General features: G+C 51.5%; 8 protein-coding genes across 8 annotated transcripts; 4 read left to right on the top strand and 4 right to left on the bottom strand.

The window, feature by feature from the left end:
* The first annotated feature begins 36 nt into the window (after window positions 1-36).
* Window positions 37-1,392, top strand: BDQ94DRAFT_151324 (GAF domain-containing protein). Its single transcript, XM_026767736.1, has 4 exons — window positions 37-363; window positions 440-549; window positions 708-1,062; window positions 1,126-1,392. The coding sequence occupies exons 1-4, from the start codon at window positions 361-363 to the stop codon at window positions 1,234-1,236; spliced, it is 579 nt and encodes a 192-aa protein (XP_026621915.1). The 5' UTR covers window positions 37-360; the 3' UTR covers window positions 1,237-1,392.
* A 205-nt stretch (window positions 1,393-1,597) lies between these two features.
* On the bottom strand, window positions 1,598-4,194 carry BDQ94DRAFT_93495 (putative NAD+ kinase Utr1). The gene is made up of 2 exons (XM_026776879.1): window positions 2,388-4,194; window positions 1,598-2,324 (listed from the first exon to the last, which is right to left on the bottom strand). The coding sequence occupies exons 1-2, from the start codon at window positions 3,868-3,870 to the stop codon at window positions 1,813-1,815; spliced, it is 1,995 nt and encodes a 664-aa protein (XP_026621914.1). The 5' UTR covers window positions 3,871-4,194; the 3' UTR covers window positions 1,598-1,812.
* Window positions 4,195-5,384: 1,190 nt separating this feature from the next.
* On the bottom strand, window positions 5,385-6,472 carry BDQ94DRAFT_93492 (putative exosome complex subunit Rrp46). The gene is made up of 2 exons (XM_026776878.1): window positions 6,008-6,472; window positions 5,385-5,915 (listed from the first exon to the last, which is right to left on the bottom strand). Exons 1-2 carry the CDS (start codon window positions 6,341-6,343, stop codon window positions 5,502-5,504), a joined length of 750 nt encoding a protein of 249 aa, XP_026621913.1. The 5' UTR covers window positions 6,344-6,472; the 3' UTR covers window positions 5,385-5,501.
* A 1,011-nt stretch (window positions 6,473-7,483) lies between these two features.
* Window positions 7,484-8,760, top strand: BDQ94DRAFT_93470 (putative EF-hand calcium-binding domain protein). Its single transcript, XM_026776877.1, has 2 exons — window positions 7,484-7,932; window positions 7,996-8,760. Exons 1-2 carry the CDS (start codon window positions 7,869-7,871, stop codon window positions 8,715-8,717), a joined length of 786 nt encoding a protein of 261 aa, XP_026621912.1. The 5' UTR covers window positions 7,484-7,868; the 3' UTR covers window positions 8,718-8,760.
* A 234-nt stretch (window positions 8,761-8,994) lies between these two features.
* BDQ94DRAFT_162495 (uncharacterized protein) lies at window positions 8,995-12,429 on the bottom strand (the record flags this gene model as incomplete). The annotated part of the gene is made up of 9 exons (XM_026769562.1): window positions 8,995-9,362; window positions 9,436-9,803; window positions 9,893-10,252; window positions 10,315-10,521; window positions 10,584-10,841; window positions 11,684-12,098; window positions 12,159-12,255; window positions 12,329-12,356; window positions 12,416-12,429. 9 exons carry the CDS (start codon window positions 12,427-12,429, stop codon window positions 8,995-8,997), a joined length of 2,115 nt encoding a protein of 704 aa, XP_026621911.1.
* Window positions 12,430-13,012: 583 nt separating this feature from the next.
* On the top strand, window positions 13,013-21,487 carry BDQ94DRAFT_183172 (type I polyketide synthase; the record flags this gene model as incomplete). The annotated part of the gene is made up of 14 exons (XM_026774352.1): window positions 13,013-13,648; window positions 13,713-14,061; window positions 14,117-14,201; window positions 14,249-14,408; window positions 14,458-14,991; window positions 15,041-15,161; window positions 15,212-15,371; window positions 15,433-17,782; window positions 17,836-18,171; window positions 18,219-18,280; window positions 18,333-18,421; window positions 18,468-20,227; window positions 20,275-20,595; window positions 20,663-21,487. 14 exons carry the CDS (start codon window positions 13,013-13,015, stop codon window positions 21,485-21,487), a joined length of 7,788 nt encoding a protein of 2,595 aa, XP_026621910.1.
* A 267-nt stretch (window positions 21,488-21,754) lies between these two features.
* Window positions 21,755-22,885, top strand: BDQ94DRAFT_183171 (D-mandelate dehydrogenase-like dehydrogenase; the record flags this gene model as incomplete). Its single annotated transcript, XM_026774351.1, has 2 exons — window positions 21,755-22,067; window positions 22,155-22,885. The coding sequence occupies 2 exons, from the start codon at window positions 21,755-21,757 to the stop codon at window positions 22,883-22,885; spliced, it is 1,044 nt and encodes a 347-aa protein (XP_026621909.1).
* Window positions 22,886-23,034: 149 nt separating this feature from the next.
* Window positions 23,035-25,170, bottom strand: BDQ94DRAFT_162492 (ferric reductase family protein; the record flags this gene model as incomplete). The annotated part of the gene is made up of 6 exons (XM_026769561.1): window positions 23,035-23,429; window positions 23,480-23,641; window positions 23,688-24,096; window positions 24,182-24,367; window positions 24,433-24,497; window positions 24,552-25,170. 6 exons carry the CDS (start codon window positions 25,168-25,170, stop codon window positions 23,035-23,037), a joined length of 1,836 nt encoding a protein of 611 aa, XP_026621908.1.
* Between the last annotated feature and the right edge of the window lie 398 nt (window positions 25,171-25,568).

Below are 25,568 nucleotides of genomic sequence, written 5' to 3'. Positions count from 1 at the left end.
ATAGTTTGCTGCTAATGAAGCTAGCCAAGGGCAGCTCTTATCGGAGGTGGACCAGAAAAGCAGTTCCATGCGAAGAAAGCTCCACAGCTGCAGCCAAGAGAAAGGGTCCAGCGCGAGCGGGTTCATATCATTGATGACCGAGTGTATGATTATTCATAGCTAGATAATAATGTTGTTCTTATGGGACCGGGATGGATGATGGCGATGAGGGGACGGCAGATGGCGATCGCTGAATCTCGTGCGGAGGAACCCCACTTTCATTTTTCGCATCGCTTCGTCTTTCGCGTCATCGCCGCAGTCCCATCCACCCTCCATCCTCAATTGCTTCATCGCTGATCGATAGACGAGCAAACTATCATAATGGTATAGTCTCTTTTCCAGCTGTAGCACATGTTCCTTCGAGTCATGGAATATCCGTCCACTAACATCCCCCCACCAGCCTCACGCAGACTCTTCTTACTTCGGCGCCGGCAATGGCTCCAAATCCGAAGTCTACACCCAGGTCCTAGAGCAAGCTCGGGGTCTGGTATACGACCAGCGCAATTGGGTACGATCTTCTTACCTCTAACTCCTATCTCTCCCCTATCCAATTCACCAGCTAACCAACCACTTCTCCCACCGCCAACAGGTCAGGTAAGAACAACTTCAACTATCGCGCCCACTCTCACCCAAAGAGCACATCAAACCTAACCCTCTCCAAACCAATACAGTAACTTCTCCAACGTCGCCTCCCTCCTCTGGCACGCCTACGCTGCTCTCCCCGCCCCCTCCTCCTCCGTCAACTGGGCTGGCTTCTACATCCGCCAGGACAAGTTCCCCGTCCTCGGCGCACCCTCCACCGCTTCGGAAGAGGGCAGCAACAAGAAGCCCGTCCTCCTCCTCGGTCCATTCCAGGGCCGTCCGGCATGTCAGGAGATTCGCTTCGGGCGGGGCGTGTGCGGAACGGCGGCTGAGAAGCGCGAGACGGTCGTCGTGCCGGATGTGTTGAACTTCCCGGGCCATATTGCGTGCGATGCCAGCAGCCGGAGTGAGATTGTGGTGCCGATTCTGAGCAAGGGGGAGGTGAGTACTTGTTCTATGTTACCTGTATCTGATGGATGATGGCTGATGGTGTATGTTGGGCAGACTGTAGCGATTATCGATATTGATTGTGCGGAGCCGGATGGATTTGACGATGAGGATAAAAAGTATCTGGAGGAATTGGCTGCGCTGCTGGCGGAGTGCTGTGATTGGTGATTGGTGATTGGTACCACAGAGTCTGATGTGGTGTGTTTATAGATCGGTGGCTGAGGATGGATGGTATGGTTTAATGATATATATAGAGATGGTCGAGTAATGATACTTGGAGCGATTGAAGATGAAGACAGTAACCATGATAACATATATATTCCCAGTGCGAGATTGCAATCTCCTGGGCATTCAGTTCTTCAATTTCTATCGCAACTAGTGTGCCAGATATAACCGTCTAACGCCTGTGCATCCATCGCTGGGGTCTCACGGACTCGGATGTGCCTTCCCAATATATAAAACCAAATATAGCGTTCTAATCAAGGCCCGCTATGGCAACCAAACATATCCAAAAAGTCTATTAGGCGTCGCTGCAAACCGAATAAAGAAAAACGAAAGTGTATGTGTGCCGCTGTTCCATGGAACGAGAAAAGGATGCGCGTGCGCCAACCAGTGTCGCTCGTGGAATGAACAATATAAAATGTGTATCCGAACTGACGGGAACAATAGAAGAAAACTTAAGCATAACCCCAGAAGAATGGGGTAGGTGAGAACGGGAGGACGGCACCCGGGGAAATGAACAGCCTAGGTGCTGAACATGCTCATTTGCCGCTTCAGAGGGCTGATAGACCCTGCATCGCCATCCTCACTGACCCCCAAGCCACTGTCCGTGCCAGTTAGCCCGGCATCGGTATCGATGTCCCACTCGGTGTCTTCGTCATCCTCGGTGGCTTCGAGACCCGCATCTGAAGAGCTGTGCCAGCTCTTTTGCACGGCACCGCGTGTATTCCATCGCAGCGCTCGCTGAACGCTCTGGAACCACTCTCCACTACCCGCCACGACGGTCGGGAAGGGGTATTGACTTGCTTCGACGGTAACATAGTCACCTTGGCGGAGTTCCACACGACCCTTGCCGTCGAACGAGCAGTACGCGGTCGACCGCGACCCGGCGGGAACGGCAATACGAAGTAGCAGGGTATCGGAGAGAACCATGGGACGGAAAGAAAGTGTATGGGGACAAATGGGGGTAAGAAGAATGCCGGGAATAGAGGGGTGAATCAAGGAACCGCCAGCGGAAAGAGAGTATGCCGTGGAACCTGAGACCACATGTCAGTCGGTGATTTAAAAATCAGTCTGTTGTTTTTGCGGGTCACACGTACCGGTAGGAGTAGAGAAAATGCACCCGTCCGCTTGCACCACGGTGAGCAGATCATTATCTGCGTACAGTTCAAGGTTTGACACGTATGGTGACGGCCCTCGATCAATCACGAGCTCGTTCAACACCTCAAACTGCTCCCCTTCCTCCACGGCGCCCGCCTCGGCGCCCTTGCTGCGGTCTTTACGGAAAACTGTACAAGTAAAGCGCATCCGCAAGTTCACTCGCATACCTACATCACCCATGACCGCATTAAGGTGAGACTTGTAATTCTCAAACTCGAAATTCGTCAGGAACCCTAGGCTTCCCAGAGAAAAGCAGAGGACCGGGGGGACGATGCGCTGGAAGAGCCAGGATGTGAAAAGCACGGTCCCATCCCCTCCTAATGTGAGGACCAAATCGAATTTCTCGGGAGCTGTCCAGCAGAGATCGGGGGTCCAGTAGTGCAGCATCTCCTTGAACCGGGGTTCCTTCTCCAGGAGCCCCTGTGCATCGAATCTTCGTGAGTTCCGAAGTTTAGCGTCTACGTAGACGTTCACACCCAAATCGTTGCCGTAGCGAGGGGTGGAGAGGAGCCATTCCGCCAATTCGCGGGTCAGATGCACCAGGCTATTATCGCGTGCTTTGGTGACGATCATAATATTCTTGACAGCGCGTTTGATTGGCCTACGCTGCAATTGCTTCGACACCTCTCGGACACCAGTCGCTGTCTGTACCAGACGGGAATGCGATAGCCACTCGTCGTCCGCAATCTCTTCCAATACCTTCTGAATATTTACGGCGTCATCGAAACGCTGGTGGAAGAAGCATGGTGACTGCATAACCAACCGGGCTGTCGCGGGAGAACGGTCTAGGTAGCTCCCTAACTGAATATTGGATAGAGCTGCAGAGAGCATCTGTGACGAGGAATTGCTGGAGTTGCGCTCCGTTTCTTCCGATGAGGTAGGGTTCGTGTTGAGAAGCCCCAAAGAGGCCGCCAGCGGCATGTTCGGGCTTTGGTGGTTGCACATGGATGGTCGTGATGCGAGAGCTTTGAGAAGGGTTTGGCGAGGGATTGAATCGTTAGACAACGCGTTCCGATGATGGCCCGCTAGAGAGGCCGTCTGCCGGCGTGGCAGGAAGGACGAGGTGAAAGAGGGACCAGCGGCACCCTCACGAGGAAGATCAGGTTTCTGAAGTGAGCCGAGACCCAGATTGGGAGACTCGGGAGCCGAGTCGGCTGCGTGGATATCGTTTGTCGTGTGAGAAGGATCTATGTGCAAGGCATAGTCGCGGAGGAGCGAGGCTCCCACAGTGGCCGAGCGATGAGGAGGAGGAGGGCGCACCGGAGGATCTGATAGTGGTGGGGCCGCGGAGGACGGCGGTGGTGGTGGTGATGAGGGCAAAGATATTGAGGGCGACGGCAGAGGGCCGGTCGCGGGCAGCGGATCGGAGGACGAGGCAGAAGAAGGGTTCATCGAGCCATGGTCAAGTGGGGAGGACGCCATGGACAGATATAGAAATATGACAGATTGTGCGATGCAGGAGCTGGTTGGCTCAGAATCAGTCAGACGGGGTACACAGAGCAAAATAAAATAAAATATAAAAAATAAAGAAGGGGGGCCTCGATAGGTAATGATGGAATATGCTGGAGACGGAATGGAAAAACGCCGGGGGGGAAAAGGATGGGAGTAACAAACTCGGATGTAACGGGGTTTGGGCGGACGCCTGTCCAGCGTAATCCACTTCAAGGTTCATGGCGGGCCCTGACCATTGGTCAGGGTAAATACTCTCTCTGGTCGCATCCACCGGCATTGTAGTCTAGTCTCCTGGTCGAACTTCGATAGGCTTCCACTTCCTTATTAATGGGAGTCAAGAGCGGGTGACTGTCATCATTGAAGCCGGGGTTTAGTTGTCGTTTTCCCCCCGGTTCTAGTGCGGGTGGCAGTTAACTCCGCAACAGACACTCCGGGCTGGAGTGGCAGTAGTAGTAGTACTACTCAGAGTCACCACATCTACTACCCAATTAGCAAGCTGACCCAAATTCTAAAAGGCCATGGACCGCACAATATAGAAGAGAAAGTATTACTACTCCATAGCTGTTGGAGAAATCATGACGTGGGTTATTCCGAGGCTGACGGAAAAAGTAATGTGGGAGGGGAATTCTTGGTAACTCATGGAGAGAGAGAATGGATACTTGGTTAGTCAGTCCTACTGGAGTTAACAAACTAACTAGTTGACTAGTAGTGAGTTAGTCTCGTGTGTGTAAAGTTGTAAGGTATGCGCCTGCTCACTCGTATTATTTTCATGAATGATTACTTATTTACCGAACCAATTCCCCTCCCTGCCCTTTCATTGTTCCACCCTCCGTTGCCTGAAGAGGCCGATCGCACATAACAGGTGCAAGGGAGCCAGCATCACACTGTGCAATGGACTTGCTAATCTGATTGATCCATCATATTCTATTCCTTTTGGCTGTGCAGATCGGCGCATGCCTCGGTTTCTCTCCTTTTCAGTGGATGTCTCTCATCTTCATAGATTACGAGCGATTACACGTTGCAGAACGCAGGGATGGGGGGTGGCCTACAGTACTCAAGTTCACTAATGGTCTTCATCCCACAGATCCCTGAATTTTTCCCAACTCCACTCGCATAGCTCTCTAGGAGTAGAATGGTCACTTTCTATTAATATCCGGTATATTGCAGCAGTCCCCATGTGGCTGGAGCTGGGGGTTTCGCCTGGCCTTATCGCTGGGAATGTAACGCTTCCGAGACTTCTAACTGATGGTGGTGGTTGGCTCCTTGCACGCACGTCCCTCGCCGTGATCCTGTTAGATGGCTTTTTTTTTCGGTTCCTGCGACGAAATTCTCCCCGGCCATCCCTTGTGTCCTTCTCTTAGCCTGCATACCAGCCAGTAGAATATCGTCTATAACAATCCTTCTACACTCGTCCAGAAAGTCTCATGCACATGGGCCCGCGTGCGGTGAAAAAGCTTCCTTCGTGTGCAAGGGGCATGTGTAAAAGCCACCTGGGAACACTGGCGATAGAAGGGACGGCAATTCGTGGGAGCGACCGCTCGCTGGCTGTGACCGCCCGTCGCGACTGAATTTACTTAGCTGCCGTGGCATCCGCGGGCTAATCAAGCAGCATCAATCTTCCAGGCGTAGTCACGGTGGACCTGATCTTCAATAGACTCGCGCATGATCCCCTCCAGGGGCTGACCATCTACATCCTCAACCATGGCAGTGTCCCCATCAGTGCCAACAGCCGGTGTGCCATGACAGATTGCCGACGCGCGCTGGTGGACCCTTTCCCATGTCTCAAAGTCAAAGGCCCCTGAGCTCTCATTTAGCAGCAGATGGCCCTTGGATGAGAACGCTAGGGCGTGCAGGGACTTGGCTGTGGCTGCCTGTTCGGTCGACGGTTCCCGGGTGATGTCGCCCGACGCGCTGACGGCCAGAACAGTCGCAGAGAAAGTCATGGAAAGAGGAACAGCGGCTGATAGCAAGGCAAGAAGGGCGGTATGAAGCAGCGCGGGCAGAAGGGTCAGATACTATTATAGAATTTCAAGACACTGAGTTAGCCACCAGGCGACGCCAGCTGAACAGAGGTTGTCCACTTATCGCCAATTCATAGGATACGTACCGACTCTCCTCTTCCTACACTCCCACCGCCGACGATGGCTAGCGTGACCACAACACCACGCCGGGGGTAGCCCCTCTCGCGTCCCAAGATCAACCTTCCGAGGACTCCCTTGATGATTCCCTCCACGTACCGTTCCCCAACACCAGCAGGCGCAGTACCCGGTTTAACGAATACTTCCACGGTCGCTTCTTCGGGCTTCAAGGCATCTCGGCGTCCAGGAAGCTCGACGGGTGCATTGACAGAGCCCAGGATATTGGATCCGGTCGAGGGACACAGATAGGAAGCCGAGCCATCGGCGCGAGCAAGAGGAGTAAGGGTTGCAGTGGGCCCGACCATGATGACGCGTGAGATATGTGAAAAGTTGGAAAGTATGTAAGAAAAAAAAAAGAAAAGGTAAAAAAGAGATCAGTGAATGAATGGAGGATAGCTGATTAGAAGTGTCGCGACTTGATGAACAGAGGTGATACTCTGGACCCGAGAGCTTCCAAGGTCGCCTTGGGAAATTTTTGGCCGCGGAGTCTGCCGAGTGCAGGCCAGCTTGTGATTGGTGGACCCTTTCCCAGCCCACTGTATGTAGTAACTAGTACTAGTACTGAGTAAGTACAAGTGGTAGTACTGTATTTTCGAATAGATAGCTAGGTAGTTCGTAGTATTTGGCTGAACATAGTGCAGTAAAGACAATTCTTCATGGTCTCACTTGAGAATATGTGTCTGGCTAGATACACTCGAAATCATTAGTACCTTCGAAACGCATCATGACTTTTCGAATCAATGACACAGACCTTCCGTCAAACAGCGGATGTAGAGTCTCGCTACTACTAGTAGTATTTGTTGCAGTCAGAAGTCATCCTGCTGCTGCTTTGATCACCTCAATGTGTGAACCATTAGAATCGCTTACTCAATAGAAGTAAATATTTCACTTTCACGTGATGTATCGTCAGTGACTGTAGGCCACGAATCCAATGGGATAACTCGACGGTTTGAATTCATTATACGGTGGGATAGATTCGCGAGGCTCCGTGCTTGGGCTACGTACGTCCTCTGGTGTCAAGAGGAACATATGTATGATGTGCCAAGGATAGTGAGATTCTTCTTCGTCTTCTCTCTCTTCTAGTGCATTCTCTTGACTGGAACTTATTAATGAGATTGATTCTTGTAAGCTCGTTTACCCCCTCCGTCAGCCGGAAGGATCGCTTCGGACGCCGACTCAAAAGCCGGACTGTGTGCGACCGAGAGCTTTCAGGTGAAGATATCAATTACTAGCTATCTTTTGGCGCACTTGGGGAATCGCTTTCCAACAACTGCTAAGGATGCTATTGTGTCTTCGATAATGAACCATCGCCGAGGAATACGATTCAAGGCAAGGGGAGGGGGGCAAGGGCTCAACGAATGACATCCGTGTTGCGCATTCCTATTGCTTTTCTACTCGGGTATATTGCTGTTACACACCGATGGCATGCTTTGCGGCAGTCTACTGTTCCGAGAAGTTCAGCCCGAATCACAGGCCATGAGAGGATGTGAGTAACTTCTCCGGAATTGCCCCCGCAGTGGAACCTGGGATCATCACCTCGCCGGGGCACTGATTGTATTCATGATTATTGTATTATTTCACGGCTTGGAAGCCGAGATCATATAACCCGACCTCCCAGAGATAGATACTCCGCGTCCGATAGTACCAGGAATGGCATTTAGCATCAGCATACCTTGTTTTAAAGCCGCGGTGCCCATCGGGCCTTGCTTATGCTGGCATCTGCACCTGTAGTGGGGACGGCCTCTCTATCACGCTGCATGTTATCCCTCCTTCGATTTATTCTTCTTCCATCTCCTCCTTTCGAGTCTACCTCTCGGCGAACCTGCAACAATGCCCAGAATCCTCTGCCTGCATGGGAAAGGCACCAGTGGTGCCATCTTCAAGTCCCAAACGTGTTGGTTATGCGACCACTCCTCATTTCAGTTACCTCTCAGCTGACTTCGCTTGGTTTCCTTAGCTGCGCTGCGCGCTCGATTATCTGACTTGCAAATCGACTTTGAATTTGTCGATGGATTTTATTCATCCGATCCGGCTCCAGGGATTGACCTTTTCTATCCACCTCCTTATTACTCCTTCTGGGAGCAAGACAATATCGAAGCCGTTTTCCACAGTCGCGACTGGCTCGTGAACTACCTAAGAACCAATGGCCCTTACGATGCCCTCATGATGTTTTCACAAGGATGCGCTGTCGGCTCATCCACCGCCCTCCTTCATTTGCTCGAAGAGCCAAATCAACCCTTGCCCTTCAAAGCTGCCATCTTCATCTGCGCGGGAGTGCCGCTACGCGTGCTGGAAAGGGTGGGGTATAAAATTGCCCCCGAGGTCTGGGACAAGGACATCGTGACCCGGAAGGCACTAGCAGCACAGGCCGACTCCTCAGCGATCTTGTCGCAGGGCTCGATGCGTTGGCAGGGGGAGAAGGGGCCCAGGGCGTCTGAGGCGGATGTTCGGAAGGAAATCGCGCCTTCAAACGTCCTGATTGATATCCCAACGGTGCATATATACGGTGACAAAGATCCACGATGGTCCGCTGGCATTCAGCTGTCCCAGGCGTGTAACGCAGGCAAGAGGAAGATGTATAATCACGGTGGGGGGCACGAAGTTCCTCGTACGAATGAGGTGACTACGAGTATGGCAGAGTTGGTTAGATGGGCATTGCGAGAGGGCGCCGTGATTTGACGAGAACCTGGCCCGCGTTGACTGTTACAGAATTCGATTCAAAGGATCGCTCTCATCTAGATACTGCTATAGAGTTCTTCCTAATTTACTTTGAAAACACAGTCTTGCATACGGCAACACGTGGGCCAATATGGGGTATATAGATACGTATCATGGTCAAAAGAGCCAAAACAGCATCAGGGGCATGCGAAAAAATCTCTAATGAGCGACCCAGCCTAGTGATTGAATGCCCTCCTGCATACTGTATATCCTATTTTGGAGATACCGTCTCATTTCGCTACTGCCTTACCACTGAGCCGTCCAGGTTTCCAGGTTCTTGGTTGGTCTCGTGATCATAGGCCCAAGTCGCCTTCGCTTGACGATCGAACCGGACTTGGTTTTTCTTCCACATCAGCACAACCGCAAACAGCTGGGCCACACCGCAAGCCCCAACTGCGTACATCTGGTGATTATAACCATGTGCATATGCTGTACGGATCGTTTCCTGTACATTCATCGGTAATCCGGAGAGATGGTTCTGGTCTGCAGCAGCGTTGGCGGGCGGAAGATGCCCTTTAACATAATTGCTCAATATGCTATTTACAATGGCAATGCCTAGCGAGGCACCCAGCATGCGGGCCTGGAGGGTCAAGCCCATTACAACGGCTATAGATGTCAGTCCACGTTGGTCGGGGAGTGTCCAGCATAAGTGCAGAATCCCATAATTTATCCGACTGACCTTGATCACGATGTCCGACCACCATCGGAACAGCCATGTACAGGGCCGCGATGGATATTCCGGTGCCCAGACCAGTCACAGCCATGTATCCATACTCGCCCGGCCAGGCATTCACGGTGGCCGGCACGGAAGACAGCAGGAAGGCCCCCACTATCTGCAGCACGGACCCAGCCAATGTCAGATAGACAAACGGAGTTCCCAGCCGACCGGCCAGGACAGTGCAGCATAATGCCCCCGCCGGGGAGCCCACCCCAAAGGCGAGAACCCTCAAGCCCGCCTCTATTGGGGTGAAGTTATTGACGGTCTGGAATTTTTGGGGGAGCTCGATGTATAGTATAGTGATTGCAGGCCCAGTCAGGAAGAAGCCACTGCGGGAACGTCAAAATTATCATGTCTGCGACTAGCCAGGACAACTCGAAAGACTCTTGCAGGACGGAGAGGGAAAGCTTCCACTAACATGATTATTCCCAACACCACTCTGCTTCTGAACAACCGCCATGGCAACATGGGTTCCATGCGCACGTGCTTTCGGCTGCTGAGGATCCACTCCCAAACCAGAAAGGCCACCAGAAGGACGCCCGAGCTGGCCAAACACCCAATGATAATCCCGGATGACCAGGCATATCGAACATTGGCTTCCTCCAAAGCGGCCACTAATAGCATCGAAAACGATAACAGAAGTAGGTATCCCAACAGGTCGGCCTGAGTCAGGAATTCATGCAGTTGGGTCCGTACAGGACGAGTCCTGATCCTCCCACCAAAGTGCCTCGGAGCGAGCAGGAAGAGCGTAATCCACGCCCATCCCCCCGCAGGGACGCTAAAGACAAACCATTAGGAATAGAGTGACTTAACAGGAAGGAGTCTAAGATACGATCTTACTTGAAGAGAAAAACCCAGCGCCACGAGCCAGAACTGCTAATGCCACCTCCGATCAGCGATCCCAAGATGAGGGCGAAAGTCAACACGCTGGAGCCGACGGCGCTGGCAATCGCATATTTTTTCGGAGGCACGATGCGCACTAGGCTATATAGTCCAAGCGTGAAAAGTCCGGAGCCGCCGATTCCCTGAAAAGCACGGCAGATGATGCTTTTTGCCTCTGGTCAGCAAAGTCCGATGCGCTCGAATCCGGCTAGCGGAAGCTGGCTTACAGTTGGTTGATGCTTTGGGCGGCACCACAGCCCCCGGAAAAAGCAATGAATAGGAGGAGAGAGCTCAATAAGGTTGGTTTGTGACCAAAAGTGACAGCGCATTTAGACCAAGGGGCGAGAAATCCGGTGTAGGTTAAGAGGTACGACGTGATGACCCACGTACTTTGATTGCCTCGTCCAAGGTGTTCGTTGATGGTGACAAGCGATGTGCTGATTACTGTGATCTCAGCTGTAGCTAAGAAGAGACCCAGCGCGACACTACCGCGCGATAAGCTGACTTAGAATGCGTTCTGCTAATCTCGGTCGGAGAAATGATTGCGCCCGCTTACCTGGCCCCTACAGTCCATAGTCGAAACCCATGCAAATATTCCGATGGGCTACTCTGTTCCTGACGCTCAAATCCCGAATGGTTGGTATTGTCTTTGTGAGGAGCTTCGGGCCTTGACAATAACGACTCTGGGGTCACTGCTGGTAGATTGATCAACTCGGTTTTCGAGCCATGCAACTCAAAACTGCTCATGGTTCTGGGTGAAGGAAGCCCCACTCAATCGACTAGAGAGACGCCGAAAGTGATCTGTCTTGACGCGATCAATAGTGGATGTGCGTCTTATCATTAATATGTGCCAGTCCCTTTGGCCACAATTTTGACTATTTCCCAGCCCCCACTGATTGAGAGCTAGAGGAGATCTACAGCACTTGCCTTTTCGGCAGTTTCATACGGAAAAGAACATCTTTGTAGCTATGTTGATAAAGTTCAGCCATCAATGCAATACGCAATACTTGGTTGCTCCGACCCCGCGGAACTACAGAGTATGTGGGCTAAAGGAGGAACTAATTTAGGATGAGTGGTGAGTGGTGTGGGTACAAACACGAAGAACCCTGGAAGTTGGCTTCGTCAAATGCTCTGAGCTCCTGCATTCCCGGCCCCATTGATTAACTACATAGTGTGGAGATCAACATAGCGCCGCTCCCTTGGGGGTCACCAAGTGCATCAGTGATTGGATGCTGTCTCAACTGCCCTGCGAATAACATTGACGGCTTGGGTCACATCTTCCATTGACCCTCCGCCGGGAACTTCGTGCCCTCGACCGTGAACATACACCCATCTCACCTCAGCCTTGCAGACACTATTTGACGTGGCTACCCGGCTGGCTGGCTCGTCTAGTGAGCCCCAGATGTGGGCCGTTGGGATTGGAATAATGCCTTTGGTGGCTTCGAGATCCACGGTCATCACACGACCTTTCTGAAGAGCTTCATAATCAAGAGGGGGATGGGTGATCGAAAGGATAATTGCAAATTTGAATGGCATCTCAGCCTGAGGATCGCGCTTGGCAAGATGAATCAGGTACGTGAGGATCATCGTGCCTGCTTGGCTGAATGCGATAACCCCATCATAGGGCCCCTCGTCAAGAAGGTAGTCTTCCAAATAATGATAAGCCGCAAATCCGGTTTGGGGATTGTGCTCATCGAAGTAGGCGTACACTGGTTCGTCCTTCCAAGCCACCACGTCAATACCTGTGCCAAGCTACATTTAGCCGACTCCTCCGCGAGGGGTCTGTTCTCCAGCCACTGTACCTGGTTGCATCTTGGAAGGAATGGTTCCTTCAACAAAATCATAAATATGATTGTCGCCTAGTTCATACCGAATGGCAGCTGTCTGGATCTCGAATATCTTTGATGTTGCAGAGTATCGATCAGCAGAAGGTCGCATGGAGCTGATATCGCTAGCTAGGGTCAATACTCACTCGGGAATTGGTACCCGCTCCATGTAGACTATCGAAATGTCAGCATCAAGAAAGTAAAGTTGACAGCAGCTTTCACAGCAGCATTACCAGAGAATGCGCATTCTGCAGGGTCTAAGACAATGTGAATAATGTTAAGGGTCCTTACCCTGAGCAAATGGACTGGCGCATCAATTTATCCCCGCGGGCTTTGGGTCTCTGGCATTCTACGGAGGGCTGCACACATTCCTCTGTGAGCAAGATTTCGGACTAACACCTAGCTGCATGAATCTAGTACTCCTATCATATTTTAGGAACCCAACCAGTTCCAATAATGTTCCGTCAACAAATTGCTTTTGCTGAATGGTCTTCAGACTATGCCTACATGCACGGGCATTTGTCAGGCCTCACTGACACACAGTCTTCCGGCCAAGAGCATCGATGGCGGGGCTATAAAGTTCGCCTTGGGAGCTAAATATTCACTAGCCCTCCTCTGGCCTTGCTCATGGCGGTGATCTTTGATGCTTGCCGAGAAAGGCCATTTGAGTAGGTGAAGCCCGAACTCAAGGATTTAGAGCTTACTAGATAAATACCTTATAAAACCCTACCTTACCGGCTCTCCGTACCTCAAAATTATCCATATAGTATTGCATCAGAGATGAGCTGTTGGCTGTTGTCCATTTAAACGACGTTTAATATATCTTTATCATGGTAGCCTTTTCCGGAAAGAGGGCCCACGATGCCCCTGGGGAAAACATCCTCGCTCCTTTGGCGGTTGTGGGGATGTCTTTGAAGTTTCCGGAAGATGCTACATCCCCAGAAGCGTTTTGGAAAATGCTGGTTGAAGGCCGATGTGTTTCTACGGAGTTTCCCAGCAGTAGAATGAACATTGACGCCCATCACGACGCTGAACGAGGCCGACTCCATAGTATTTCTTGCCGAGGAGCGCACTTCCTGAAGGAGGACCTCGGTCTTTTCGACGCCCCATTCTTTGGAATTACTGATACTGATGCAAAATCTATGGACCCCCAGCAGCGCCTTGCGTTAGAGACAGTTTACCGTGCGCTGGAGAATGCCGGGCTTCCGATCGAGCAAGTTGCAGGCTCAAAGACAAGCGTATTTGCGGGCTCCTTTTGTAGCGATTACCATATGCTACAGATTAAGGATCCGCTCAACGTGCCCAAGAATGCCACCGCAGGGACTGGTCGGAATATGATTGCGAATCGCATTAGCTGGTTCTATGACTTTTTAGGGCCTAGTGCGACTATTGATACCGCCTGCTCAAGCAGTCTGATGGCGGTGGATCTCGCCTGTCAATCGATATGGGGCGGGGATGCGGCAATGGTTCTTAAATCCCCTATGCTCTCCACCTCGGTCTAGAATAGACTTGCTAACCTCGGTTGGGTAGGGCGTCGCCATTGGCTGTAATATAATCCTGGCTCCAGAGATGACAATTGGCCTAGACAATCTTGGGTTGTTATCGAGAGATAGCCACTCATATAGCTTCGATAAGAGAGCCAATGGATATGCCAGAGGAGAAGGTGTCGGTGCTGTGGTCATTAAGCGGCTTGATGACGCTATAGCAGATGGAGACTCCGTAAGGGCTGTCATTCGATCGTCCAGCTCGAATCAGGATGGAAGGACGCCTGGAATCCTGCAACCGAGCAAGGACGCACAAGTTCGTTTGATTCGGGACACCTATCAAAAGGCTGGTCTGGACATGGGGGTCACCAGATATTTCGAAGCACATGGAACGGGTAAGACCACACCCCACCTATCACAGGGACGGATCAGTTGCTTAGTCTCTACTAGGAACACCCATCGGAGATCCTATTGAGGCTCGAGCTATTGGCACGGCATTTCGTTCCTATCGATCAGAGCAAGCGCCTCTATATGTGTATGTATCCGAGCTTCAACACAACATGGTGTCTAATTGGTTCATAGTGGTTCTGTCAAATCCAACATTGGCCATTTGGAAGGGGCAAGCGGGATTGCTGGCTTTATCAAAGCAGTCCTTGTGTTAGAGAAAGGTGTTATTCCACCGAATAGCAACAATCTGCAGCACACAAATCCTCAGATTGATGAGGACTATTTGAGGCTAAAAGTAAGGGTGTCATCGACTATAATAGTTTGTAAGCTAATGGCCATGGCAGATACTAAAGAGAGCCATTGTCTGGCCTACTACTGGAATACGACGAGCATCCGTGAGCTCATTCGGCTTTGGTGGAGCCAATAGCCACATTGTGCTTGACGATGCTTACAATTCCCTTCAACTGGGTGGATTCGAGCAATTTGGACACCATACTGTGAGAGTGCCTTCATTGGGCCAGGTCAATGGCACGCCACAATTGAACGGCCACCACGATACCGGTGGTACGGATACGTTCAACGACTCCACAATTGCCTGCAAAACGGTTCCGAAACTGGTAGTATGGTCAGCTGCAGACCATGCAGGCATAAAACGTCTTGCAGAAAGCTGGAGCACGTATCTCTCCGATTTGTCAGTCGAAGAGACAGAAGAATACCTGAGAGATCTAGCACACACCTTATGTGATAGGCGAAGCCACTGGGCCTGGAGGACATTTGTTGTTGCTAAACCAGGGGTACTTCTACAAGATCTGACCAGACAGTTTTCCCCTGCTATTCAAAGCATTGACTCACCACACCTGGCATTTGTCTTCACTGGCGTAAGGATCCGTCAATGGTATGGTTCTATGGAATGCTGACATTGAACAGCAAGGCGCTCAATGGTACGCAATGGGCCGTGAGCTTATAGGTCACTATGAAGCTTTCACGAGGAGCCTTACCGAATCAGGCTCTTATTTCAAAGAACTTGGATGCACTTGGGATATATTAGGTGAGTAGAATGGTTATGTTTTTTTTAATATCTCTGACCTTCTTGAATAGAGGAACTTCAAAAACCGGGACTGGATTCGAACGTAAATGACCCGTCTTACGGCCAGCCACTATGCACAGCACTGCAAATTGCATTGGTCGATCTCCTTGAAAGCTGGGGAGTTTCACCTGCTGCAGTGGTTGGCCATTCCTCTGGTGAAATTGCCGCGGCGTAAGTCCTCTGTTGTGTCTCATCGCTCATTATGTCTTGCTGACTTGCTTTGCAACCACAGATACTCTTCTGGCGCCTTAACGAAATGGTCTGCTCTAAAGGTTGCATACTTCAGAGGTTCTCTGGCGGGCGTCTTAGGAAGGTCTAGCAGCATGAAAGGAGCTATGCTTGCTGTAGGCCTGTCTAGAGAAAATACTCAGAAATACCTAGACGCACTTGAGCCCCAGTTCGAGAGGGTAGAGGCTGTTGTCGCTTGCGTCAATAGCGCCCAAAGCGTTACAATATCCGGGAAACTGGAGCAGATCGACGCACTGCATGACCTACTAGATCGGGATGGCGTATTTTCCCGCAAGCTGGCCGTTAATGTTGCCTACCACTCGTTCCAGATGCGTGAGATATCTGACAGATATTTCACTGCTCTTGGGGACCTGGAGGCACCGTGCAAGAGAAAGAGAAGACGGCCATTCATGGTGTCCTCAGTCACTGGGACCTTGGTTTCGAGCGAGCGGCTAGTGGAGCCGGAGTATTGGGTCACTAACATGGTTTCACCCGTGTTGTTCCACGATGCAATAAGCTATCTCTGCTCCCAGTCCAGCAAGACGTACAAGAAAATCGATGGGAGTCATCGCCATGCCATCACGATCAATCATCTCTTAGAGATTGGCCCACATTGTGCACTGCAGGGGCCGTGCCGGGATATTGTTAGCGTCTTGAAAAAGAGCGATAGAGTCACATACATTCCTTTAATGATACGCAACCGCTCTGCTCTGGAATGCGCCATGGAAGCTGCAGGACGTCTTCACTGCAGCGGATATCCGATCAAATTGGCGTTGGTCAATGATAATGGCGAGGCGAAGACTCAACGACGACCCCGTGTGCTAGTGGATCTGCCCGAATACTCCTTCAATCACTCTACATCGTACTGGCATGAGAGCCGGTTGAGCGAGGGATACAGATTCCGTCGATATGGCTATTTAGAGCTTCTTGGTACCCCAGAGCCCAATGGAAACCCAATGGAGGCCAGCTGGAGGAACATCATCCGTGTTTCCGATATGGCGTGGGTGCAAGATCATAAGATCAACAACACTATTTTGTACCCAGGTGCCGGTATGCTGGTTATGGCGATTGAAGCCATCAAGCAACTGGCTGAACCGGACCGACTCGTTATCGGCTTCATTATACGGGATGCTGTGTTCTCTACTGCCCTGCAGATTCCCACGCATGCGGAAGGAATAGAAGTCAATGTCCACCTGAAACGCACGAAGGAGGGGAGGTCTGACGCCACAGGGTGGTATGAATGGCGCATATATGCATACGACAATGGCAACTGGGTGGAGAACAGCACAGGGTCCATCCAAGCTCTATATGAGAGCCGAAACACAGGCCTCGATGCTAACATTAGGGAAGAGAGAGCATGGGAAAGCCATCTTCTTGAGACCTACAACACTGTGGTTCGCTCATGTACTTCGACTGTTGATGCGAAGTCTTTTTATAAACATCTCAACAGCTGTGGATATCAGTACGGACCCGAATTTGCCGCAATAGAAACCATCGGTTACAGTGAAACGGACTGCAAAGCGCTCATCACGGGTATCCGCACATTCCAGTCTACTGGCGTTTATCCGGATCATACTATACATCCTACAACGCTAGACGCGATAATTCAGATGGCAGCCGGGCTGGAATCAAACATGGGCCAGAGTGTAGCCAGTGTGGCCGTACCAGTACGGATTGACCGGCTCTGGCTGTCTAACACAGGTGGTCTCAGCCATCCATTGGCAGATGCTGTCAGGGCGTATGCTGCTTGCAGTCAATCTGCTGTAGGGTATAAAAGTTACTCAATGACAGCAGTAGACGGAGAAGTCTCTAAAGCACTCCTGAATCTTGAAGGCTTGAAGGTGACGGCCATTGCCGGCTCGGAGACGACCCCTGTCTCGGATCCGTTCACGACAGACAACCTATGCCACTACATAGCACATAAACCTGACATTGACCTCTTGACAATTGAAGAGGCTCAGAGACTGTACGGAGCCCACGAATCACAGGTCATAGAGCCAGTGGAGCACTTCACTGAGCTTGACTTTGTTGCAGCAGCTTCCGTCAGCAGGTATGCAGCCTCGTTCCGCGAAGAGGAAAGAGACAATATACCGCCTCGCTTGAACAAATACATCGACTGGGCTCTGGAAGTCAAAAGAACCGTCGATCAGGGTTTATCTGAATTTAGCTCCAAAGAATGGATAGATCGCATGGGTGATGATGACTATGTCAGCGAGCTACATAGGCGAGTTGAGAGCGGCAGTAAAAGGGGCCAGCTAACAAGTACGGTATGCCGAAATCTGGCCGGTTTCGTGAAAGATCCGCTTACCCAGCTGTTCGGCAACAATTTGCTCGCGGAGGTATATCGTGAAATGGTAAGCAAGTCTGAGAAATCGTGGTCTGATGTTATTAACACATTAGCCTATAGCTTTACGCCGATTCCATAAAACCACGGCTAGACAGGGTCATTGGCGCACTGGGACATAAAAACCCACGGATGAAAATTCTAGAAGTGGGAGCTGGCACAGGAGCCATGACTGACTTCTGCATCAGGGCATTGAGCATGGACACTTCAACGGACCCAAGCCTGCGTCGTTACGGTCAGTGGGACTTTACCGATATTTCAAGTTCCTTTTTCCCAGGGGCACAGGAGATGTTTGCAGCAGAAGGGCAGCGTATGCGATTCAAAGTCCTTGACATTGAAAAGGACCCTGAGATACAGGGGTTTGAGTGTGGCACTTACGATATGGTTGTAGCCTTCATGGTAAGATCAGAGCGCGGACAGGTATGGGTCCTCACTAACGTTTCTAGGTAATTCATGCAACGAAGGACTTAGCTGTGAGCCTGCGCAATGTGCGTAAGCTATTGAAAGAGTAAGTGACTCTACCTCCACTTAAAATATGAGGACGGCTAATATGAGTCTAGGGGTGGAAAGCTTCTACTGTTCGAGATCACTCACTTTCACCCACTTAGGGTCAATCTTGTATTTGGTTTGCTTGATGGGTGGTGGAGAAGTATGTCACCCTGTACCTGCGTGCTTATTTCTGCTGACCCCAGTAGGCACGGAAACATACCGCAAAACGAGTCCCTGCATTAGTTCCGAGAAGTGGGGAGAGCTTCTAAAGGAGACAGGCTTCTCAGGGTGCGATCTTGTAGTCGATGATTACGACGCCGATATTTGCCGTGAAGGAAGCATGATTGTGTCGACAGCCGTCGCTCCAAGGCCCGTTGAAATCACGACGGTGAACATAATCATCCAGCCGGAAGACCAGACACAGGCTGATCTGGCCGCGGCAATATCTGATCGGCTCCAGCAGCTCGGAATTTCGAAGATCACCCTGACATCCTTGACTGACATGGCACAGCGGAAGTTATCGACGGACTTGCTGGATATTAGCCTTCTGGAATCGACAACCCCCTTCATATGCGACATGGATAGTTCGGAATATGAAGGCTTGCAGGCGCTGGTAGCATCTACCAAGAGCCTCATCTGGGTTGGTGAGGGCGGAGGGCAGCAGCCTCATCCCAAGTACCGACTAGTCGACGGGCTCTTTAGGGTTCTTAGTGGAGAAATGTACCGGGCTCGACTGACAAACTTGTCTCTTGAGCGTCACTCTTCAAGGAAGCATAAAGCTGCGCAGATTTGCAAGCTTGTCTTCTCTTCCATTGGTGATATGGATAGGAGTGCAGACACGGAATACACCGAAATTGATGGAGTACTTCACGTCAGTCGCCTAGTAGATGCTAGGACACTGTCCCAAGGGGTGGTGAGAAAGGCTCTTCCACAGCAGGAGGGCCTGTTACCGTATGGTTCAGGGCCGTCGTTGAGATTGAGTATCGGCTCGCCTGGTCTTCTGAACACGTTGCATTTCGTCGAGGACAGGTCCTTGCAAAAGCAACTTGGACCCAGAGATATAAAAATCAAGGTCAAAGCGGTGGGCCTGAATTTCCGCGATGTTCTTGTTGCACTAGGAAGGTTAGAGAGTGATACTCTCGGGGCAGAGTTTGCTGGCGAAGTTGTCCAGGTTGGGGATCAATGCCAGAAATTCCAGCCCGGCGACAGAGTAGTCGCTTTTCATGCCAGTCGCTATGCTAACTATGTTACTGTGCGAGAGGACATGCCCGTCGTTGGGATCCGGAACGAGAAGATGCTATTTACGACGGCTGCTGCTATCCCCGTAGCTTATGCAACGGCGTGGATAACTCTTACCAAGATAGCAGGGCTTCAAGCAGGAGAATCTATACTAATTCACTCTGGGGCAGGCGGTACAGGACAGGCTGCTATACAGGTTGCCCGATATCTAGGAGCGACAGTATTCGCGACCGTCTCAACCGACGAGAAGAGGCAGCTTCTGATGGACCGCTATAACATCCCAATGGAGCATATTTTCTCTAGTCGGAACACACTATTCGCGAAGGGTATCCGCCGGTTGACGACTGACAGAGGCGTTGATGTTGTTTTGAATTCGCTCTCAGGTGACGGGCTTATTGCCTCGTGGGAATGCATTGCACCGTACGGTCGGTTCGTAGAGATCGGCAAGAACGATATCTTGTCTAACTCCAAACTGCCAATGCTGCAGTTCGAGCGAAACGTGAGCTTCACGGCTATTGACCTTGCTGAGATGGCGATCGACAGGCCGCATATAATCAGAGCAGCTTTGGAGACAATATTCTCCCTACTTGAAGAAGGAAAACTAGACCTAGTTTATCCTTTGCAGGTCCGAGGCATTGCAGATATTGAACAGGCATTCAGGCAGATGCAGACTGGAAAGAACTCGGGCAAGACTGTGCTGGAGATGAGGGAAACGGACCAAGTCATGGTAAGTCATGCTTTCAGGGTAGAATCAGCATATGCTAATTTACGCAGACGGTCCTTGACACGAAGCCTTCATACACATTCGGGCCTGATGCGACATATGTTATTGCTGGCGGCCTGGGTGGGCTTGGTCGAAGTATTGCCCGTTGGCTTGTTGAGCGGGGAGCGCGTAACTTGATACTGCTCTCGCGCTCTGGCCCGGAAAGCCCGCACGCCAGAAGCTTGGTCGAAGAGTTGCACGAACGAGGCGCACGAGCCATTACTCCTGCATGTGATATCACAAACAGAGAACTACTGAAGACAGTTCTCGATGTCTGCAGCCAGCTGATGCCTCCGATTAAGGGATGTGTGCAGGCATCAATGGTCGTTCGCGTAAGCTCTCCCAGCAAGTAACCTTGCCTCGAGCAACGCATGAAAACTAACTCTATGCAATATATAGGCCCATAACTTCGAAAGCCTACCTTACCAATCCTGGAAGGAGACCACGGCACCCAAGGTTCAGGGATCATGGTACCTACACGAGCTTCTCCCACGAGGCATGGACTTTTTCGTTCTCATGTCCTCCGTCTCCGGCATCATGGGAGTAGTCAGTGACTCCGGGTACGCAGCAGGCAACACATTCGAGGACGGACTAGCGAGATACCGAGTCGGACTCGGTGAAAAGGCCGTCTCGCTAGACTTAGGACTCTTCCTAACAGCAGGATACCTCAAGGAGAACCCCGAGAGCCGAGAGCAATTCCTTGCCAACACAGTTCTTGACGAAATACAAGAATCCCATCTACACGCTCTACTAGACACATACTGCGACCCCACTCAAGGCCCGATCTCCATGCAGGAGAGCCAAGTGGTCGTAGGCATCACACCCAGCAGGCAGAAACTGGAAACGCGCAAGGCCGAATGGCTCGACCGCCCACTCTTCCGACATTTATCTCTGACCGACGGCCGCACAGAAGGCAGAGGGAGCTCCGAAGACTCCAACCTGGCAGCCCTGTTTGCGGGGGCGTCGTCAACAGAGGAGGCCGCAGCGATCGCCATGCGCGCAACACGGGAGAAGCTCTCAATCATGATGTCGACCCCGGTGGACGAGATCGACACGGACAAGCCCTTTCATCAATACGGAGTGGATTCGCTGGCGGGGGTGGAGCTGCGGAATTGGTTTGCGCGCGAGCTGCGGGCGGACCTGGCCATGTTTGACATCCTGGGTGGTGCGAGCCTTGCATCGGTGGTAACGTTGGCAGTGGGGAAGAGCGAATACCGACGATGATCGTCGGGCGTGATGAGTTGTGGAATTTGAGGGGGGTTTTTGGTTGCACTGCAGGGGATAGTCGGGTATTCATTCTCGGATTTCTGCATCGGGTTTTGCTACGACGGCAATTGACGGATATTGAGTTTCCGTTTTGGGAAGGCAACCAGTATACCGCCAGTATAGAAGTAGACTGATTGAATCACTTCAACTCACCTATAATCAACCAATCTGACTTTCCAAATCCTCTATCTCTCCATATACCCACCTCATAATCATTTATTCAACATGCCCAAACCCAGAGTCCTCCACATCGGCGACCCGATCAAATACAACCACGACGTGTACGCGCGCTTTGCTTCACAATTCGACATCATCCGACCCAGCACCGAAGAACGAGCCCGTGATGCCTTCAAGCAAGCCCTCCAGGAGCGCCGCTGGGGCGACTTTGACGCCATCTTCCGTCCCTTTTGGAACACGGGCGGCGAAATGGGCCGCTGGGACGAAGAACTGATCTCGTTGCTGCCTTCCTCCGTCAAGATTGTTGCCTCGGCAGGCGCAGGCTACGACTGGGCGGATGTAGATGTCTTTGCTAAATATGGTACATCCATCTGCCTCCTCCTTTCCATCCTCATTGTTTCCTCCTCTGCCCCAGCGGATTACTCATCGAAGTTGGTGACATGAACAGGAATCCTCTACTGCAACGGCGCCGCGGCCTCCTCGGAATCCGTCGCCGACATGGCCCTACTCCTCATCCTCAGCGTATTCCGTAACTTGCGGTGGTCACACAGCGCAGCGCACAGCATCAACGCTACGCAATTCCTCGACGCGCATACGAACTCGCCCCTCACGGCGCGGAATCCCAGTACACAAGTGCTTGGCATCATCGGGCTAGGGCAGATCGGGTACACGATTGCGCGGAAAGTGCACGCTGCGTTTGGGATGAAGATTCTGTATCATGATATTATCCGGAAGGATCGCGGGGTGGAGGAGAAGGTTGGGGCAGAGTACGTGGGTAAGTTGGAGGAGATGTTGGGGAAGGTGGATTGTGTGGTTGTGGCGACGCCGTTCGCGGGACGGGTGTTGATGGATAGGGAGATGTTCGGAAAGATGAAGCAGGGGAGTCGGTTTGTGAATGTTGCCAGGGGAGGACTTGTGGATGAGGAGGCGTTGGTAGAGGCTATTGAGAGTGGGAGGTTGAGTGGTGTGGGGATGGATGTGCATGCTAATGAGCCGTATGTGCATCCGAGGTTGGCGGGTAATGCGAGGGTTATGATGATGAGCCATAATGCGGGAGGCACGGTGGATACGCACATTGGGTTTGAGAGGTTGGCGATGGAGAACATCGAGGAGTTTTTGGTGAAGGGGAGGGCGTTGACGCCGGTGAATGCGCATTTGTTCAAGCAGAGTAAGTTGTAATTGGTTATACTATTAGTGATTGGTTGGGATGGAATATTTATGATCTGAATCAATCTCAGGTACAACAGTAGAAAGAAACAAGGTTTGTCCAGCCAGCATGGGAATATTAGACTTGGTTGAATGGCAAATCAAGCACGGAGGTCCGAAAACTACCAAGAAAAGGTCTCCTCGTAAAAATCCACCTTCTTACTCCCTTGCTTCTCCCTCACCACCTGGCGCACATCGTCACCCATTTCCCCTGGCCCGCAAACACTGACAGCCATTGCGCCGACCTGGTGTGCCATCTCGACCTCCAGAGTCTCCTGGAAGCATGGCCTGCCGTTGTTGATACTTATCGCCACTCCTGTCGGTGCGGAAATGGCCCAGGGCGACTCGGAAGGAGTGTAATCTTCGGGGCTGGAGTCGCGTGTGCTGAGGTAGATCTTGATTGACAGGGAGAGCCGGGAAAATTCAATAAAAGACTCCTGCTTTGGCACGTTCGGCCCTTGCAGGGCGGGGTGACTGAAAAGGGATATCATCCAGGGCTGAACCCAGGACAGATGGTCTAGTAAGGAGTAAGTTACAGCTACTTGAACCTTTTCTGTGTCGACTCACCTAAGCTGCGGACAACCCAGACGAGGGTCACTCTCCGGACAGCGGTCGACCGGGATGCAAATCTGTTCACGATCTCGAGAAGGTAGGCAACTGGGTGCGTGATACCAATTCCTCCCGCAACCAGAAGCACCGATCCGTATGAATCAAGTGATTCCAAGCCACCTGCTCCTGTTAGATACGATCTGAGATACGCATGGAAGAGGCTTACCGTATGGCCCTTCTGCAAGCGTGATCGCATCAAATCTCCGCTCGGGCGAGTTGCCCGCCTTTCGTACCAACTTACTAGTGAGTCCACCACGTCCTTTGACCAGGAAAGATACCGTCGTCTCATGCGACCCTCCTACTGCGCGATCGAGGGAGTCGTTGGAGGAATTAGAGGAGCTCTTCTCAATCACACTTGTTCCGTCTTTTGAGGTCCAGGCTACCGAGAACGGATGGGAAGTCCACAAACCCACTGTGGGCATATACAAGTACGCATATTGGCCTGCCTTGAATCTCCATGGCCGTGCCACGGTGACGTTGACGCGTGCCACATCACCAGGGAGCAACTCTACGGTAGCCTTGGTGCATCGCGGGCCGAAATTACGCCAGATCACACATGCCAGCCGAGTCGCTCTCTGAAAGCTATTAGCCATACTCAATAAAAGGTGACATTCTGGAATGAACCGTCTCTCATCACTTCGAAGGAAACAGGATGCTTACATCGAAACCCCAGAGGACCACTGTGACAAGCATGGCATACTGCTGTGACATGCCATCCAGGTGGTACCATAAGCCCACGAATGCCATGATGGCCAATGCGATATGGGAGTGGAGGAATGCTTCATAGAATGCATGTCTGACTGGCGACAAGGACTGGAAAAGGATCGTCGTGAACGCAAAGATAGCCTACGTTCATCGAATTGGTCAGCGATGAGGGCTTCAGCCCATTGTAGCGAGAAACAAAAACATACAACCAAGCCGCAGACGAAGAATTTAGTAGTCCAAATGAGATGTGTGGCCGCAACCAAGCCGCCCTCTGTCGACCGTCAGCTTTTTTCCATCTTTGCCTGAATGGCACAAGCATACTTACCTTCGGACACTTTCATTATAACAGCAGCAATCATATGGACAAGCCCTGAAAAGATGATGGTCCGACCAACCCAACGATGCATGAGATTGAAGCAGTCGAACTTGATGCCCAGAAGAGGGACCAAAGGATTATTGCGGCCTGCTGCCAAAACCAGCCCCGGCAAGTTCAACACTGCCATACTACCTGCCGAATATTGAAATTCGAAGATCACTTCATCCCAGTCTTTCCACCAGTCAACCATAACAAAGAAGAAGACAATGTTGATTGCTATGTAGACGGCTAGCAGAGCTGCTTCAAACCGCAGCGGGAGGATGCCCATATGGATGTTGTTACCAAGTTTCAAATAGCGACTATGGCGAATGGATAAGATGGGCGCATGAAATACATGCTTGTACAGAATGGTAGAAATGGTGCTCCTTCGTTTGAATCGACCCTGCTTATCGGTTCGTAGAATTTCGCGTAAACGTCGGCGATGGCCAAGTCGTATTAGCGTACGGCCAACGAACAGAACGAACAAGGCTCCCGCGAGAATGAACATGGGCGTGGCCAACGCTACATTCATCGGCGGATGGTAGTCTATCTGTCGGGCCTCCCCGGGCTGTAGATGATCTACCCCCATTGTGTCTGTGCCTTGAGGCTACCTGCGTAGGCGTAAAAGTTTTGGACTTGGTTCAGCGTTGATATCTCTATCTGGTTGACGGGGGCGCGCGTGTTCAGGAAGCAAGAGAATTGGAAGAGACCAAGTCATGCCAACAGGATATTCAGCGGCCAGCTACATATATGACAAGTCGGGCCTACTATATACATGGTTCCGATCGTGGCGTCCCGAAGCGACTCCCGAGCATTTCTTCGATGCCGTCATGTAACCGGATTGGGGCTTCGGAGGTCATCCTTCAATTGGGCCGGCAAGCCTCCAGTGTGTCGTGCTCCCGGAATATCGGCGCATCCAGACACTACATCTCAGCTTCCACATGTATCAGACGATTGCAACCTAAAAGAGTGGGGGGCTGGGGATCC

The sequence above is a fragment of the Aspergillus welwitschiae genome, assembly GCF_003344945.1.
Source record: "Aspergillus welwitschiae strain CBS 139.54b unplaced genomic scaffold BDQ94scaffold_41, whole genome shotgun sequence".
Taxonomy (NCBI): Eukaryota; Fungi; Ascomycota; class Eurotiomycetes; order Eurotiales; family Aspergillaceae; genus Aspergillus; species Aspergillus welwitschiae.
Note: the sequence above shows the minus strand (reverse complement) of the source record. Positions and strands in the feature narration are given on the sequence as shown.